This window comes from Micropterus dolomieu, linkage group LG01, assembly GCF_021292245.1.
Source record: "Micropterus dolomieu isolate WLL.071019.BEF.003 ecotype Adirondacks linkage group LG01, ASM2129224v1, whole genome shotgun sequence".
In the NCBI taxonomy this organism is placed as follows: domain Eukaryota; kingdom Metazoa; phylum Chordata; class Actinopteri; order Centrarchiformes; family Centrarchidae; genus Micropterus; species Micropterus dolomieu.
In genome coordinates, this window is record NC_060150.1 from 13,169,480 (window position 1) to 13,186,935 (window position 17,456).

The window sequence follows — 17,456 nt, forward strand, 5'->3', positions numbered from 1 at the left end:
TCACTGCCTGAAACTCCACTGACATTTCAGGGTAATTTTCTGGCAACATGAGCACAATTTCTCGAAAATGGCATGTAGCGTTACTTTGAAATAAATCCTATTTCTGCCAGTCATTGTCAGTATGGCAGCCAAATTGGATATTAACTGCACAGCCTTGATTTGACACAGTTGTTCACACATTCTACTAAAATAATTAGAGATTTAATATGTTTTAGGGAGCTGAGGCTTTCTATGGCTGATGGCAGTGATTACCATTCAGCCATTTATCACTGTAATCAGCTAATGATACAGATAAACAAATGCCAAAGCACTTCTACAGGCAGACGATCTCCAGGGCTGGACAGAAAGGCGATCGCTTTGTTTTCCATCTGAGTCAATATTGTTTATTGTGGTAGACACGGATGGAGGGAGAGAGAGACGAGGGAGAAGAAGAAACAGGAGACCATGGGAAGGGTCAAGTTTCCACCCACAGGTGTGTGTGTGTTTGCGTGCGTGCGCGCACGTGTGGAGGTACTTTTCTCTGGGCTTGTCACTTGAAACATGAGCAACATAACGTGCATTTCTCATCCTCCACTTGCCAGAGAGTTAACTGACAATAGTTTTTTTTTAAAGGAGCAGTCACAAATTTCAGGATCGTTGTATGTGTTATAATTGTATTATATGTTTTATATTTCTGGAAATTTGGGGGCATAATAAATGCATGCAGAGAGGAGTTAACACTCTACACTATACATATGTATACATATGTAATGGGTTTTTTATGGCTGATTCAAATTGTTGGACTAAATAGGACTGTTTTTATGCAACAAAACAAAATGAAAGTACCGCAGTAGGCCTACTCATTATAAAGTAGGCTATACAAATTGTAGGGCGATACAGTTTTTCAGAAAATGTACCTAATTGAATAGTTAAAGTAAACTGACACTGTAGCTTTTGAGAGGAAAAATAACACTATGCTCCTCTTAGAAATGAAATGTTGAATTCAAAGGTAATAAAATACACCGATCAGTACATTCAGGGGTTTTGCTGCTACAGCCTTTGTTGATCTACTATGACCGTAGCACACAGTGGCTAATGTTAGCTACCTTTAGGTAAACATAGTTGTAAAATGCACATTACTTAGTCAGTTAGCTGACTTTATCACTCACCTTGTGCTACTGTTACAATAGCTTAGCATTTCAGCTAAATGCTAAACATCTCTATGCAATAGTTTAGCATTTAGCAACCATCATTTGTAGCCGTAGTAGCCGGCGTTCAGCAAAAGTTGTTGCTTTAAATGACAAACTAAAAATGTGAAATGTTGCTTTTCTTTAAATACTTTGACAATTTTACAGAGTTTGGTTAGTGGGTAGTCAAACATTTCTTGCATGGTTTGTTCTGCGGGGGGAATTTGAATTTACTTCACTCAATGCAGCATTTTTTTGGGGTTAGACATGATAAACTAAATAATAATAAGTGTTCTAAATATTTTGACTAAAACATACAACACATTCTTTTTTCCTCACAGGCTGTTGCTGCCAGTCAAAACATATAATATACAACATTAACAAAACAGGGACACAAACATATTAGTCTAAGGCTTTTAATCCATAAAACTACTTTAAATACTTAATAGTAGCATGATAAAATAGTTTCAGTTTATCTCTACATCCATATAGCACAAAAACTACAATCATTTTTACACTGCAAATCTTCATCCTAACATTTAGTGTATTTCGGAGACCTAAAATCATATTCTTTCAAAGCTGTATTAGGTGTCTAAATGAGCTGTTAAAATCAATCTTTTGCAGTGCAGGCAAAATGGAGAATGTAGAACATAATTTAAATTCTCCATGCTATTTAGAACTGCTGGAGTACAAAGACATGTAAATAGTTTCATCCCAAAACAATATTTAGTTATGATAGGGACTTAAATACAGTATTTTACAACACATGATTCCAGATTCAAAATATCAGTTTTAAATATGAAAAAGTTTTTAAATTTAAATATTTACAAATAATATTACTTAGAGTGTAAAGTTAAATTACTAGAAGAAACAGAAATGTACCGAAGTGTGTACCCATCAATTGTGATTGGATTCAGCTGTGTGTGAGTGAAATCTTCAAAGAGCAGCACTTCAGTAGAGGCAAGTAGAAACTGGAGGATATAATAGCTGTTTGGGAGTGTTGAAATGAGCATTTAATTGAACAGGGCCTGGCAATAAACCTCTACTCTTAGGGAAAAAATCAGAACGCTGTACCAAAAACCAATATATACTGTCACCGTTTGCACCTCTGTAAAAGAGGGAGAATAAGGCTCTGGCAACTTCACATTACATTCTGCTAAAAAAAATCCTTCAACCTCTTAAATATCTCATGACTCAATATTGCCAAAGTGTGAAGTTGCCCACAGCTTATTTAATCTTAAAACAAAAAGCATGGAGTCTGGTCTGTTATTATTTTATTCCACTTTCCATTTCACACAGTCATGAGCGTTGCCTCTGCAGCAGGTCGGTGGTTAAATATCTTGCTCAAACACGTTGCAGCTGGGATGAACGCTGGCTCAGAGTCTGATTGATCCATCCCTTTCCCCATTCCTTGCTGCTGTGCTTTTAGGCAGTCTCCAGGTGTGATTGGTTGCTTCCAGTCACAATCGTGTTATTAGTGTTGGGGAAAAGTCCCAGAGAGTCAAATATCTCTCCTCCTTTTCTCTTTTCAGCTGAGATAACTCCACTTTTATGAGTTTTGCTGCATACACGTGGCTGTTTTGGCCTTTTTGTCTCACTTTGAAGCACTCCCACCCTCGTTTGTGCCAGAGCACAGACAAATGCTTCTTGTAGTCTGTTGTAATCCAGTAAATGTGTAGATCCACCTTCCTGTCCTCCTGTCTGTCAAGAGGCCCTTCCTTGTTCTTGTACCTTTGTTGTCAGGCCAAAAGGTTTCTAACCTCAAGTTGAAGGCCAATAAATGGCGGCATCTGCTCCCCTGTCTGTCTGTGATTGGTTAATTCCACTCAGGCCTCATGTAGTTGGGGATGCACTGGCAGACTTGGGGGCTGTAGTAAAAACCAGTCGGGCACACGGGTCTGGGTTTTCTGCAGGGCAACCTGTAACAGCTAGACAGAGGGAGAAGAAGGAGGAAAATGGAAGAGAACGCCAGAAAAAGCAAGATCAAGAGAAAGATGGAAAGAAGGAGGCAAAGTAGAAAAAGACAGAAAATGAAAGATGGGTGGAGGAAAGGAAGGGTGAGGTTGAGAGAAGGAGGAGAAAGCAACAGAGAAGAAATAAAAAGAAAACACAGCAGAGATTATATTCTCTTGGCATGGATACTATTGGTTATTCAGATCTTCACATCCTTTTTGGATAAACCCTGATCCAAGTTTTATTTGTGCGTGCATCAAGCGATTCTGTGTGTGAGTAAAAAGTATTTCTCCAGAGAGGGGAGGAATGTGGCCAAATTCTGGGAACACTCCTCTTCAAAATCACAGTAGGTGTATCTTCTGTTGTACCACCTCCTGTGACCAGATGTTGAATCGAACATAAAAAATAGACAAAATGATGAAACAAATGATGGAAAAAGGAGTTATCTTGTGCATACTTGAATAATTATGTCCTATACTGCCTTGTCTGTATTAAAGAGCTGAATTGGGTTACACCAGCTATTCAAAAAGCCATAGGCTACTAAGTTTGTGTATCTTTATCTTTCTCAGATACCACTAGCTAGTTTCAAATTAGTGATTTACTGATTAGCACCATTAAAACTTAAGAAGTAGTAATTTTACCAGTTCGACACAGTTACAGTTAGACTAGTTTTACTGAAAATCTGTTGCTAGCAAAGATAAAAATACTAGCTTATATTACTGTAGCATCCTAAGTTGTAGCATAACTTCCAAAAACTGGTTTTAGGGGGACAAACATTACATTTAACTTAACTACTAATCCTTTATCCTAAGATTTTTAATGTATCATTTTATGTGTCTGGTCTATAGGTCTGGTCAGATTTGTCAACCATATTTCATCAAACTCCTTCAAAACAGTCGGTCTTATATTAGCAAGCTAACGTTAGCGTTATTTAATTAGCTAGTTAGCTACAGTACTTTCCTACGCAACAGCTGGCAGTTACCTTAGTGGGTGTAGATATTTAAATACTATAATAGTTACTAGCTAAATAACTATAATCTCTACAAAGAACAAGTTCATGTTGTGGAATCAGTTTTAATTAGTGTGAATCTTCACTTGAACAAATAGGATAGTTTGAAGAATTTGGAACTTTAAGCTGTGAAATATTTTAATTTTACTTGCACCTGCAAGGATTACATGGACAGACAAAAATGGGTCAAAATGGAGGCTGCAACAAGAAAATCGAACTCATTCTGAGTCTCAGTTTGAGTACATATCGTATTTATTTCAGCCCTCTTAAGCTGAAGTTGGACACTTAGCCATCAAAGGTCACTTTGGTGTTTATATGTCCATGAACTTTGATTAAAAATCACTCTTATCAAAGCTATGTTTTTCCTTGTGCCTTGTGTCACTCCATCTATTTCTTAGCCTGCCCGCCTATCTGATGGCTGCTCTGCTCACTGTCATCAAGTTCACCCTGTCTCCATGTCTGTCTCTCCGCAGGCCTCTTGGGTCAGAGGAAGGTTGATCCCTTGCATGCCTGCTGTGGGAACCGCAACACACATGCAAAACGCGCACACGCAGCTGAAATCATGGCCGAATGTTTAAGACACCCTGTGTCCATAAATGGTCATATGAAAACATGCGAACGAAAGAAAATGGAGAACGAAAGATTTTCTTTTTCGAGTTTGGAATGTTTTACATGTCCATTGAGAGTTTGCTTGCTTTCCCACTCTAACTGTCTATCTGTCAAAGCTCTGGTTCTCACTCTTTCCTCACCCCTGTCTCTTGCTGAGCTCCCAGGGTGAAGAGTTGTGATGGCACCCCAAGGGCCGACCCGGATGAGCTAGCGCCTAAAGCACAGCAGACAGGACCAGCTCTCCCAATGTAAGTTCAGGGATCCTGTAATGAACTGGCATGCAGAAATTATGCTTTTGAGTTGTAGAGAATTTAGAGGTGCATCACAAATCTTTCAAGCTTTGGCAGCGGTCCACTGGAGATTTGAGGCAACTTTACCATATATACACACAATTATTTAACAATTTTAAGTTTATATTGTGCTTAAATGCTTTCATAATTCTTGAATTACGGCTTCTATAATTCACAAATTTAAGTTACTGTAACCCAGGACCTTTCTTGTACTTAGCTACAGTTCCAAAACACTGAGTTAGCTTTGAAGAGGGAACCAGATTAAATGAGGAACCGCAAGAGTGACACACTAGCCACAGACTGCCTGGTAACAAGGAGGAGGAAATACAAATTATAATTCAAGAAAGTATACTTTTACCAGTAGAAACCTGTTCTGAAATCAGCATTGTCAATACAATTATATCTTTGTTTTAAGACACTATGTACTGATGATAGTCATCACTGTCCAAGAGATCAGGGTGTCCTTTGGCCCTAGAGCACATGTTACATCAGCTACTTGCCCTCTATTGCTCTCTTAAAACTCTTTAGCCTGAGTGTGTTCTGGGCCACAGATGGCAGTCTGTGCTTTATGTAATGGAATGAGAGTATTCATGTTATGGACAAGTGCAGCACAGCAGCAGGAAAATTTGCAGAACTGTGGATTTACATGAGGTCATGGAGTTTTTTTTTTATGCAACTGTGGTAGTAGGAAAAGAGGAACTAATAACTTGAATGAACTGTTTTGACACAACCTGGAAACCAGACTTAGATACTCTGTATTAGAGTTGTGTATAAACACATTATTTTCATTAATACATTTTACAGTAAAGTACAGGATTAATGTTGTTCCCCATACAGACACAAGATAAAATGTTTGTTGTTGCTTATTTGCTTTTTTGGCTTAGGGCAGAGGGGGTTCTAATAGTTAAGGATCTACTTGGCAGAGACCCAGAATGTGGATACTTGGGATAATTTCATCCCCCAAAGGAGACATTCTCTTGTTGCTTGCCCCTTTCCACAGGGAGTGCAGAGCTGTGGAATACAGTGTTTGTTCCAAGGACACTTGAAACCAAGCCGAGGACAGACTCCCGGCCTTCTTGAGCGCCTACCTGCAGGAGTTGGAGTTGAACTTTCTGCCCTGCCGCAGACATGACTGTGGGCTCTCTCTGCACTGACACAGGCAGGTGTCGGGGTTAAGGGGCTGATTCCCGGGGCACTCCGCAGCGCACACGCAGCCACACAGCTCTTCATCCCACCGCTGGCCAATGGGGCACCATTTCCCCTCACCTTGACCTTCACACTGGCATTCGCCTGAGAGAAGAAAGAGTTTAACATAAACCGGGAAAGAAAAAAAACATACAGGTAATTTAATGAATTGCATTGTGTGACTCTCTCTGTGTTGTTGGGCTAAATGTTTGGCGGTCAGGTTCTGACTTGTAACTGTAGGTATTTGCATAAAGCCCTACTTCTCAAAACTTCCCTCTTCCTATGTTTATAATTTCTGGCTCGCTCTTGCCAACTTGCTTTCAGAATGACAGCCCTGAGCAGTTTGATGTATTTACAGTAAATAGATCCTTGGGAAACCAAGGCTAGATGTAGCTTAAGAAAAACATATATTTTTTGACATATTTGTTGTAGTTTTGGCATCAGGCATGAGCACTGATTATGTAAATTGGGTGTTACACTTTGAGAACTCCAATGTTAGGACTCTGGTATCCCCTCCCATTCATTTGTTGTTTCTTCACATCTTCCCAACATTCCTGACGTGCACTTGCCCGACTGGTCCAGGCAGTGGTCCAGGCTGTGGGGTTTTAGTTCTTTAGAACAGCATAATGTGAAAAAAATTCAATAACCCTCCTTACAGGTGTTGTGGTCCAGTTTCCAGCCTGGATTGCATCTGTCCTCGGTGAGTCCATTTCGACAGACGCACTCGCAGGTGGACTCATCCAGAACCCTGTTGGGCCCGCAGAGAGCCAGCAGACCTGAGTTCAGCGCCTCTGGAAGCCATATGGAAATTAAAAAAATGGTATTTAATAGTTTTTCCAGCTTTGTTTTAGCTTTCTGTATCTCGAAAACTATGGAACTGCAAAATAGTTCATAGCCCCGAGAGGATGAATCCTACTAACTTTGGTGATCCCCTCATTTGTGTTTCCAATCATTCAGACTACTTCCCAGTGGTATCTATTTTCAGTCTCTTCTTTAAAACAATGTCATAGATAAGGTTTGCCAGCTTATTATTAGAAAAAGAGTATCTGGAGATAGGTAGAGGTAGGCACTGTAGTTTACTACATGATTGTACAAGTAAAATGCCACAAAGACACTTTCACTTCTCATGTTACAGTTGAATAAACATTCCCTCTGGGGGAAGTCGTTTCACATTGTTTCATTTGCCGCCCAGGCATCATCATCATCATAATCTGGCTTTGGTGGTGGAGTTTTTGAGAAGGCCTTTGAACCGAAATCTGGCTCACATCCCAAAACCTACTCAGTTTAGGTGTAGCCACATTTTGGATGACACTGCGTTCAGAGCTGGGAATTGTCAGTTCTGTTCACTCGTTCACAGGGCAGCAGGAGAACAAGATCTGCTTTTTAAACACACACTTTTAGAAATAAAAGCACATTTTTTTGTGTTTACATCATGTTTGTGCACTCAACACTGCAGGGGCTTTACACTACGAAGGGACCAGCTTGTGCAAGTTTCCATTGCTAGTAAACTCTGCAGCAGGTGGTTTACCACTTCCATCAGTGAAATCACCTGGTGTTGTGTTTTTTTCAAGGTTTAAAGTCTGTGCTGTCTTGTGTCAGATGTCCCACCTTGAACCTGCCGCACACTATCCACACTTGTGTGACTGCAGTATTTTACCCATGAGGTAAATCCTGTTTTTGTAATGCAACGTACTGTTTGATTTAGGTTTTGCATGTTGCTTGTTTGACATCCTCATGACTTTTAAAATTTTAAAATTCTGTCACCGCTTTTTTAGCATTTAATGCTTATTTTTTATTTGTTAAAGTTTCAGACCAGGACCTGAAATGAGCCAAGGCCTGAAAAAACTTCCTGCTCTTTACATCTGACTTCCTCATTTAAATAAAGCAGTGTCCCCTCCTGTTTATTTTGAAGTGTTTTAGAGGCCTGAAGTGTGATCTTAACTAAATATGCAACAGCCACAGCAGAAACGTAATCATTTTACCAACGTGACTCATGCACACTCACCAGTCTCTGAGTAGTTTATGGCGTCTGTTGGGACACACACACAGTTCATTGGATCCCATAATGACCCCGAGGCACAGGGAACTTCGGGTGGGGAACACCTACACACACACACACACACACAGACATGCACACACATATTATAAATGCAGGAGAAATTACTGTTTGTAAATGCACACTCCTCACTCTCACTCACAGGTGATCTGTTGCGGCTCGTCTTATGATGGTGTGGAGTGGCCGCTTGGAGAGGCATTCGCACGAAGTGTGGTTGACGAAGGTTACCATGACGACGGAGCGATCCATCCTGGGCGGGGACAGTTCCATCAGCTGGCGAGGAGAAAGACGAAGTTTCAAGGTGAGTGAGTGTGTGATTGTTTACAAAACTGTCTAAAAAACCCTGGTATTACAAGTGTAGAAGCTGATGTAATGGTTGCAAGATTGTGCAACAGTGCACGCCTGTGTATGGTATTGACTTGATGTCCAGTTGCAGCCAAAGGGCGTCCCGCCGCAGTAGGGTGGGTTTGTGATACACATGAGCTCATTACATAACTGGGTAGAGCGGTTTCTGTCCTCTTTCCTGAGGCAGTTTGAGGTGGAAGAGGAGAAAATACCACTTGTATAATGTGAGAAAGTGTTAAATAATGCAAGTGCTAAAATGTGTCTGACGTGGAATTAAACAGGGTAGATACAAGAAAGAAGGAAGGGAATCCAGCTGTACCGTCTTGTTGATGAGCGTGTGACTTGTGTTCGTGCAGTAGAAGGCCTCGTTTGTGCAGCATCCGCCACATCGATGCAGCGCCACACAGCGAGGGAGGTAGAATTGACTGGTGGATTCTGGGTATTCTTTGGCGACCTCAACACACACCTCTCTGGGCTGGCATGAGGTCCGCTGGATCTCCTCTAGGATGACTGAAAACATGTGTGATTAAGCAACAGGGTTTTATTTGCTGACACTCTGAATCCGAATACAAGAGAGCTTTTTTCATCAAACTCTCCAATACTGGATCTAGTTTTCATTTTTCAGTCTTGTTTCCAACTTTTCTCTAAAATTTTTTTTCATTTACCACCTGTTTTTGTCTGTCTCTAGTGCAATGAAATCTGTGTGGCTGTACACTCTAGTGTTTAAACATGAGATCTTAGATCTAAACAGTTTTTCACTAAGAGCTTGATTGTTGCACCTTGCATTCAAATGTCTTTTCTCAGAAACCACTAGTTTGCTCTAAATTCAAGCAATGGCAACTGAAATCTTGTACAAAGTATCTCTATGTTTACCTCCCAAAGTCCCGTCCACTTTGTAAAGAGGCTCCTCCCTCGGCTGACCCCACAGATCCTCATCGTTAGAGTGGACTAAAGGGCTTGCTGAGGAGCTGGAAAAAGAAGGGGAAGAGGAGGAAGAGGAGGCATGCCATGATTTCTTCCTCAGGCAGTTCTGCAGCAAACTGTATTCGGGGTATATAAGCTGCAAAAGCTGATCCACACTTGTCACTGTCTTTAAACTGGGCTGGTCATCTGAGAACGCAGGAGCCTGGAAGACGGGGAAAAAAACATATAGACTTTTCTTCATATGATGCCACAAAGCGTCACCAAGAGGAGAAAAATTAAGGAAAAGTTAAAAGTTAAGGAGATAAAATTTTCAGAGTTCGTGTTTTTTGACGGAAAACTATTACATGCTGTAGAATTTAAAGTGTCAGCATTGCTGGTTTGAGCTGGATAAACAGTGAATACCTCAGCTACCAATGTGTTGTAACATGTTGCTGTTGGCTACTGTTACTTATTATGGGTACATGTGTCCTCTCCTCACCTACACACACACACACACACACACACACACACACACACACACACACACACAGATAGTTGCGTTCAAGTACACAAGAAAGCTGAGGTGATTTTTCTTAACGCTATTCTTTCACTATTACTGCCTTTTTTGGGGCTCCCTTTCATAGCAGTTCTCTCTGCACTCTGCATTTTAAACGTCACCTAAGGCAATGTGATAAAAATTTGATTACCTGCCCTGCTGTCGCAGTGCCCTTGAGCAAGACGCTGTAATCTGACTTAGTTTACCTATGGGGTTTGATTTTGTGCTACATTTGGGTTTTCTGTATTTTCCAAGTCCTTTTTTTTGTTTTATCGAGTGTCCTACGTAAGAGCGTCTAAGGAGTTAAAGGCAGCATTAGGCCTGCTTATATTGACCAAACAGACTGCAGATTGTCAGCTCAGCCAACACCCATCTTATTATTAATATTATTATGGGACAAAAAGGGCTTTATGGTCCATGCAGGAAGTCTCAGTTTACGGTAGGTATTGTTCTATAAACCATTCCTGCTATGAGTCATCCCCATAACGGTTTTTCTGCCGTCATGATGGACGATTCTGTTCTACTCTGTGTACATACAGTAGATGAAAGATAAAAGGTTAATTGTGTTACAGATTGGCTGATAGGGGCCTCTTTCATCTGTGGGGACTAAATGTCAGCAGGGAGTTGCTGCAGGGTTGTTTGAGTGTCACATATTAATTCTTCCTCCTGGGAGCGAGGGTGGTTGTTTAGTTTCCCAGGCTGAGCAGGGGCAAACTGGTACAGCTGGCATTACCAAAACAGAAACCAGATCTCTGTTGTTATCAGTCTTTTCCCTTTATCTTTCTCTCTCTCACTCACTCTCTCTCTGCCCCCCTCCCTTTCTGTTTCTTTCCATCCATCAAATTTTCTTCCTCCCCTTTCTGTTTGTGCCTCACACAAATGTACACTGTGGTGCGTGCACTGGGGAGCTAAAAGCTAACATCAGCATGCTCACAATGGCAGTGCTAACATGCTAATATAGGAGGTATATTGTTTACCATGTTAACCATCTGATGGGAACAGTAATTATTTAGTCATAAAACAAAGCTATAAACAAAGTAAGCTTTTGACGGGGGGCATGAATCCGAATGAATGTGTGCACCAAATTTCATGACAATCCATCTGATAGTTGTTGAGATTGTAAGGATTTGGTTGTGTGTTCATGTTTTTCCTGTTTAGTCTGTGTTAATAGGTTTGGTTTTGTGTTCTGTGTTCTGTAAGCTTTATTTGATCTTGTCATGTTTGGGGTTTTGTAGCTTAATCTAGTCTTTTGTTCATTCGCATGTTGAAGTTTCTTAATCTGTCTTGTCTCTTATCTTAGTTCTTAGTCCTGCGTTTTAGTTCTTAGTTGTGTGCTTTAGTTCATGTTTAGTGTTTTTCCTGGTCTGTGTACTTCTATGTTTTATTATTTTGGTCTGTGTCTTATGTCCTTTGTCCTTAGTCTTATGTCTCCATGTTTTAGTGTAGGCCTCCTGTTTGGGCCGGACTCTGTCCATGCCCTGATTTTGCAGTCTTTCCATGTTTTGTGTTTTACTTTGGTAGATCTGTCCTCATGTGTTCCGGAGTACTTTACTTCCTGTTTTATTTTGTAATCTTCTGTGCCGGGTGTTCTTGTCTACCTTTGTTCCTGTTGTTGATTACCTGATGTGTTTCAGCTGTGCTTCCCTCCCTGCTCGTTTGCCTGTGTATATATTGTCCTCAGTTGTGTTCAGTGTTCGTAATGTCCTTGTATGTGCTGAGTGTTCTGTCCTGTCCCGGTGTTTTTTTTTTGGATTACTTTGTGGATTGTACCTGTTCTTGGATTCCTCCCTTTGGATTAAGTTTTGTTTGAACATTTGCCGCTGTACTCCCAGCGTAAGGCTGCTTAGTTTTTGTTTTAATAAATCTTTATTTGTACTGCACCTTGCCTACAGTCTGCATTTGGGTCCACACCTCAGTTCCCCACTTCTGCACTCAGCTGCCCATTACAGAGATATTTCACCCAAAACCACAGTGGTGCTGCAGGAAAAGTAATGAGTCCATCCAGTAGCTGCTAGCATGGACAAAAAATAGTGGCCCATTCAGTACATTTTTCATTCTCCTCATCCTCCTTTTTTAGACAAAAATGGCTTTCAGGTGATGTAACCCTGCCATTGTCTATTTCGACAATGGTTATAAACAGCTAAATGCATTGAATTTTAGTCAACATGTCGCCTAACAAAGTTCTTTAATAGCCCAGCTAAAAACAACATGATCTTGACGTTACTCCTGACAAAGATAGTGACTTGCCTTTGAACGTAGGTTGTTTTACTTTTGCTGGCTAAGTCATAGCTTCACAAATATAATCCAGCTTTACAGTTAGAATGATTTGGAGTAGAACACAAAGTTGCCAGTATATTTACCTTGTAACATTTTTGATCTACACACCTAGTTTTCCAGGAGAATCTTCTCTTTGGCCAGGTTTTAGTATTTGAGCTCAGGCTATTTACCACTGAAGCCTCCATATCACTGTCACACGGCTGTTGTAGTTTAGAGACATGACTAAAAATACATGTACAAGTGTAACAATACAATTTCAATAGAAGAAAAACCATGACAAAGTCCATTCTTCCATCCTTCCCAGATTCTCTTTTTCTTTTCTCTCTCTCTGTCTCTCTCATTTGTGTTAAGTGATCACATGACATGAGGTCATCACCGTGGGACTATGAGGTCATGACGGACGAATGGCCAGTGCTGTGGAATTGTTTGAACTGCTGGCACACAGACACATGCGCATGTACACACCCATGCTTTTGTCACTCCCTCTGTCTTCCAGTATAAAGATCTTCTGTCTGAAGCAATTGTTACTCACTGCTTTTACAGATGTTGACAAGGAAGCTTTTAACTTAACCACAGAGACACTTCCACAGAAAAACCCATCAGTCAGAAGTGCCGAAGAAGAGCTGGCACCAAATAATTTCCTGGCTGACACATAAACAGCATTTACAGATCATGTCATTTACACAGAACTGTGCTATTGTTTGAAATGACATCACAGAAAAAAAAAAAAAAAGGAAACATGTTTGGCACTACTTGTATAAGCTGGGACTAAAATGAAACTCACTTTAATTGCTTTAATGGTCAATCAGATTGATTGCGTTACTACTTGAAGGCAGTTAATTTAGTTCATTATAATAATGATAATTTGCTTTATTAAAATGTATATTTAAGGAAATACCTGTTAACGGGATTAACACCATAAGGCATCTTAAAGATAGTGGGATGAACACATTAGACAAATGTGGTTATTGACCGTAGCAGAAGTCAGCCTATATCTAAGCTTCCCTGTTGTATCACTTGTCAACTCAGGAAAATAATATCCTTTCTCCACAGCAGTCAGGCTTTAAACCTGCTTGTAACAGAATAACTTCTGCAGCTGGTGTTGTGGATAACTCACTTAGTGTCAAGCAACATTGTGCTGCACTCTTTGCAGATCTGTCCAAGGCTTTTGATACTGTTGAACATAATATTTAGCTAAATAAGCTGCTGTTCCATTGGTTCTGATAATTCTGCTTACACCTGGTTCACATTATATCTGTCTGGTTTGGGCTATTGTTGCAGATAGTGTGAAATCAAGTCAATGGTGTCCCACAAGGATCAACATTTAGTCCCTTGCTATGTACTCTATACATATATATACATATTTATTTTCAACTGAGCATTACAATGTCTGTTTTTATGCTGACGATACCATCTTGTATGCCATCAGCTTTACTGCAAAACAGGTTACAGTCTGCTTAACCACCTCCTCATGTCTTTTATTAATTTAAAGCTTGTTCTAAACTCAAATTTACATTTCACAAGAGCACAGAGCTTTGATATTCCCTCTCCAAGCTGTACTCCTGATGTAAACCTAATAGCTATATCACAGCATTATAAATGTTTGTTTAGTTATATGGAAGATTGCTCTACAAAACTCTCACTGAAAAACTAAAAATTTGAATTGGATTCTTATAACGGAATAATGCTATGCTAATGTTACAAAAACCACCATGTAACACTCTATCCTCTCTACATTGGATTATAGAGATATTCTGTGTGCTCATGCAGCCGCCATAAACCCCTGAGAGGATCATTGTGTGAATGAATTGTCCCAAGATGTTGAATATGCCTACTTTGTTTGTCTGGTCCCTCTTGATCTCAATGAGACGTCCTGAATGAACAGAGCTTTACTTTACTTGGCATTCTTCCAAAAACATAATGAGAAATATCATATAGGGGTTCAGTTGGGTTGAGATTGAGAGACTTCTTTCATACCTTGTGCCTTGTATGGAAGCATCTGCATTTAAAAAAAAATCTCTCTCCACTCATTTATTCAAATTTCTTTTGACAGATTTGAATATGTCACATGTTTGTAACCAGTAGTAGACACTCATTTAAAAGCTGTAGAAGTTGGTGAAAATCCTCAGGAGTTTGGTCTAAAGCCAAGTTTCACAGCAGTATTTGAGTTCAGGCCAAGCACACGTTTATATAGATGATGGAGAAATGAAATGTCTCACCTCTGTGCCCATGTCTCCAGTTTGGTAATAGTCCGGATAGTCTTGTCCTGAGCACAAATTGCTGATATTAAGAATCCATAGGAGCAAAGCTGGCATCCACATAGTGAGGAGATGGAGAGGAGAGAAGATATCAGGACAGAGGAGGAGGAAGTGAGTGAATTTAAATCTGGATGTAAAGGGAAAGAAAAGGAAGGAGAAGAGGAAGGTAGACGAGTCTGAGGTGAAGAGGAGGAAAAGGAGGAGCAGGAGGGTATCACAGACTCGGCAGGTATCTCTTTGCTCCTCTCTCCATTCTATCCTGGGACGAAGTTGCTCTTCTGGCTCAGGTTGTTTGAATTTGGGAGACCAGCTGAATAAAACATGATGAGGAAGTCGTCAAACCCAGCTCCGTTTTCTGTCACTTCAGAGGAAGTCTCTCCTCCTGTCTTGCTGCGCCTCCATTCTCACTGCCAATTTGATGTCAGGTGTCTGTTCACTTCTTCAGATTTGTCTCTGTTTGCTCTTTTATCCCTTCAGTGTTTCTTCTCTCTGCGTCTTTCTTGACCGTCAACATGTTTTATTCCTCACTCTCTGTCTTTTATTTGCAGACTCTCCCATGTATGTCCCTTTTTCTTTCCAGACTCTGTTGTCCTCCTCAGCCTCTTCTCCTCGCCCTTCACTCTTGTGCACCTCCTCGCGTTTCTTTATCTATATTTTCTCTTTACACAACAGCTGTGCTCTTCCCTCCCTCTGTCTCCCTCCCTCTCTCTCAGATTATTGCTGCCTCTTTATCTGTCTCCTCTTTCTTCTTCAGAAACCTCCGGGGCAAAGCTCTCTGTCTGTCTCGCACTCACTCTTTTTTTTTTGCCGCTTTCTAAATCTGTCACAACTTTTTCTGTCAGGCTCCTGATCCTTACAAAAGCATCAAAGTGAGAGAGAGAGAGAGAGAGATAGAAAAAAAAAAAAAGAGGAAGAGCTAATTCCAAATCCTGCTCCCGAATGGAGTTTTATAAAGCAAGCAGGAGGTTTAAAAGAAAAGTGTCCAGCTTTTGGTATTAAGTTCTTGTCCAAACACAGTGAATGTACGTCCTGCTCATAGACCTCCTGGTGGAGTGAATGGGAAAAAATACAAGAATGGAAGGATTGTATCTTGTGGGCGGAGTGAAGGATTTGAAAGAGATGATTCGTGCATTATAGCTATATAAATACACTACACCCCCCCAAGCCCCCACTAGAAATTGCAGGCTATACAGTGTCTGGCACTGACACACTCTCTCTTAACACATGCCATTATTCTCTTTTTATGTGATTTAACTTTACTGGAGAGGTTATTTTTGCCCCAAATTTTCAGAGACATTCTCTCAGACAAAAAAACCTTATCACTCTTCCCTTTCTAACACATTCGTTATCTTTGTCCTTCCATCTTTGTAATCCCTCATAATGGGAGCAGCTGCCGGCGAGACTTTAAAAAATGTGTGTGTTCAGTGGCAGCCCAGCAGTGATGAATGTGTGACTTACTTAACTACAGCTCTAAGTGCCTTTTTATGAGCTGCTAATACCTTTGCTGTCTCTCTCCCTCTGCGCTTGCTGCTTTATGTCAGCTTCCCCCTCCGATTCCTGCTGCTTTCTCTTCACCTCAGTAAGCGCTATTTCAATGTCAAGACTGTGTGTGCATGCGTGTGTGTGTGTGAGAGAGACAGAGACAGAAAAAAAGCCACAAATTGAGCACACACCTGCAGCTTCAGACACCTTTTCTGCCTTTACTCCTTTACACTCTCATCGAGCTCCATCCTTGTCTTTTTTCCCTCCCCCCTCTCACCCCTGTTCTTGCTCTTTGTCCCTCTGGTTTGGCCGTTCAAGGTCCTAAAAATGACAAACTTTGCATACCTCCCTAACTATACTGCCCCAAGGCTGCGGGCATGTGTGTGTCTGCGTGTCATGGAGGATGAGGAGGGGAGGGTAAGAAGGGGTGAACAGCAGAGGGGTCTTACTTCTCTGACTAAATTATGTTTGTTTTTTTTTCCTCTCCCAGGGCAAAGTAGTTACCGACAACTGCAACATAAATTATGGGAAGACAGACAGACGTGAAAAGACGACGACGAAGAAGAGGAGAGACAGGAGGCTGACGAGGAGGAGGAGGGAGAAAGGTGTGTCTGGGAAACGCTCGACTGGAAAACATCCGATTTTTGGGCCAGTCACTGCCAGCCTTTTCGAGGATTAAAGACGCACACCCCCGCACACACATGCACGCACACGGTGGCAAGTGTCTGCTTGCAGTACGCTTTATGTGTTGAAATCCATGCAACCAAATTCCACATTCCAGTCATTGCTTTCTCCATTTCATCATGGTAGCTCAGAGCACAGGATTACAGACGATAAAGATGGACGTTTATCAGTTTGTAACGCCAGGCCTTATCTTGTTCAACAGAAGTCTATGATGTTTTTGAAGGTCAAAATGTTTACGTTTAAAATGAGAAAGCAGATCACCTTGCACTTGGAAATTAACTCTGATGATGTAGGAGGTGGCATTTGGTTTATCCGTGTAAGAGGAAAGGATTAGCCGTTTCCATGGGGGCTAAAGGGGGAATTTAAACCTCGCTGATTAAATATTTATTGACCATGATCCTGACAACAAACCGAACACAACTAAACCATGAGCAAAAGCCAAGTTATGGAAAGTCTAAAATAATAAAATAAAATGGCATAATTTGTTGTAAAAGAGACACATCTTTTCTTTCCTATTCAGCTTATCTTGCATCCTCTTGGGGGGTCTTCACCCCCGGGCTTACAGGGCGTTTTTCCTTTAAAATGATTCTGTCACCTGTCAATAACCAAGTGAAACTGCTTTTAATACAGGTGCACACCTTGGAAAATGTGACACATTATAGCTGTCTTGAATTGTCTTACTG

At 40.8% G+C, this 17,456-nt stretch overlaps 1 protein-coding gene and 1 long non-coding RNA gene across 7 annotated transcripts; one reads left to right on the forward strand and one right to left on the reverse strand.

The window, feature by feature from the left end:
- Positions 1-1,568: 1,568 nt before the first annotated feature.
- On the reverse strand, positions 1,569-15,638 carry LOC123976397 (vascular endothelial growth factor C-like). 3 transcript variants are annotated; one of them, XM_046058541.1, is made up of 9 exons: positions 14,830-15,638; positions 14,569-14,657; positions 9,487-9,739; positions 8,933-9,123; positions 8,411-8,541; positions 8,218-8,315; positions 6,869-7,003; positions 6,116-6,317; positions 1,569-3,094 (listed from the first exon to the last, which is right to left on the reverse strand). In XM_046058541.1, exons 1-9 carry the CDS (start codon positions 14,858-14,860, stop codon positions 2,983-2,985), a joined length of 1,242 nt encoding a protein of 413 aa, XP_045914497.1. In that variant the 5' UTR covers positions 14,861-15,638; the 3' UTR covers positions 1,569-2,982. The 3 variants fall into 3 exon arrangements, with proteins under 3 accessions (XP_045914497.1, XP_045914507.1, XP_045914487.1); XM_046058551.1 differs by having other exon boundaries at positions 14,569-15,638; XM_046058531.1 differs by lacking the exons at positions 14,569-14,657; positions 14,830-15,638 and adding an exon at positions 12,433-14,558.
- Positions 2,016-17,456, forward strand: LOC123976406. 4 transcript variants are annotated; one of them, XR_006826352.1, is made up of 7 exons: positions 2,016-4,985; positions 6,028-6,368; positions 6,871-7,032; positions 7,784-7,876; positions 8,413-8,569; positions 8,895-9,829; positions 16,580-17,456. It is a non-coding gene; the product is annotated as an uncharacterized LOC123976406 (long non-coding RNA). The 4 variants fall into 4 exon arrangements; XR_006826353.1 differs by lacking the exon at positions 16,580-17,456 and having other exon boundaries at positions 2,022-3,465; positions 4,902-4,985; positions 8,895-11,952; XR_006826347.1 differs by lacking the exon at positions 16,580-17,456 and having other exon boundaries at positions 2,026-4,985; positions 8,895-11,952.

Coding starts and splice junctions, on each gene's coding strand:
- LOC123976397 (XM_046058531.1), bottom strand. CDS start 12,714: ATGTCATGTGATCACTTAACACAAATGAGAGAGACAGAGAGAGAGAAA. Junction 6,318..6,868: donor GAAACTGGACCACAACACCT/GTAAGGAGGGTT, acceptor TTCTTCTCTCAG/GCGAATGCCAGTGTGAAGGT. Junction 3,095..6,115: donor TTCAACTCCAACTCCTGCAG/GTAGGCGCTCAA, acceptor CCCTCTGTCTAG/CTGTTACAGGTTGCCCTGCA.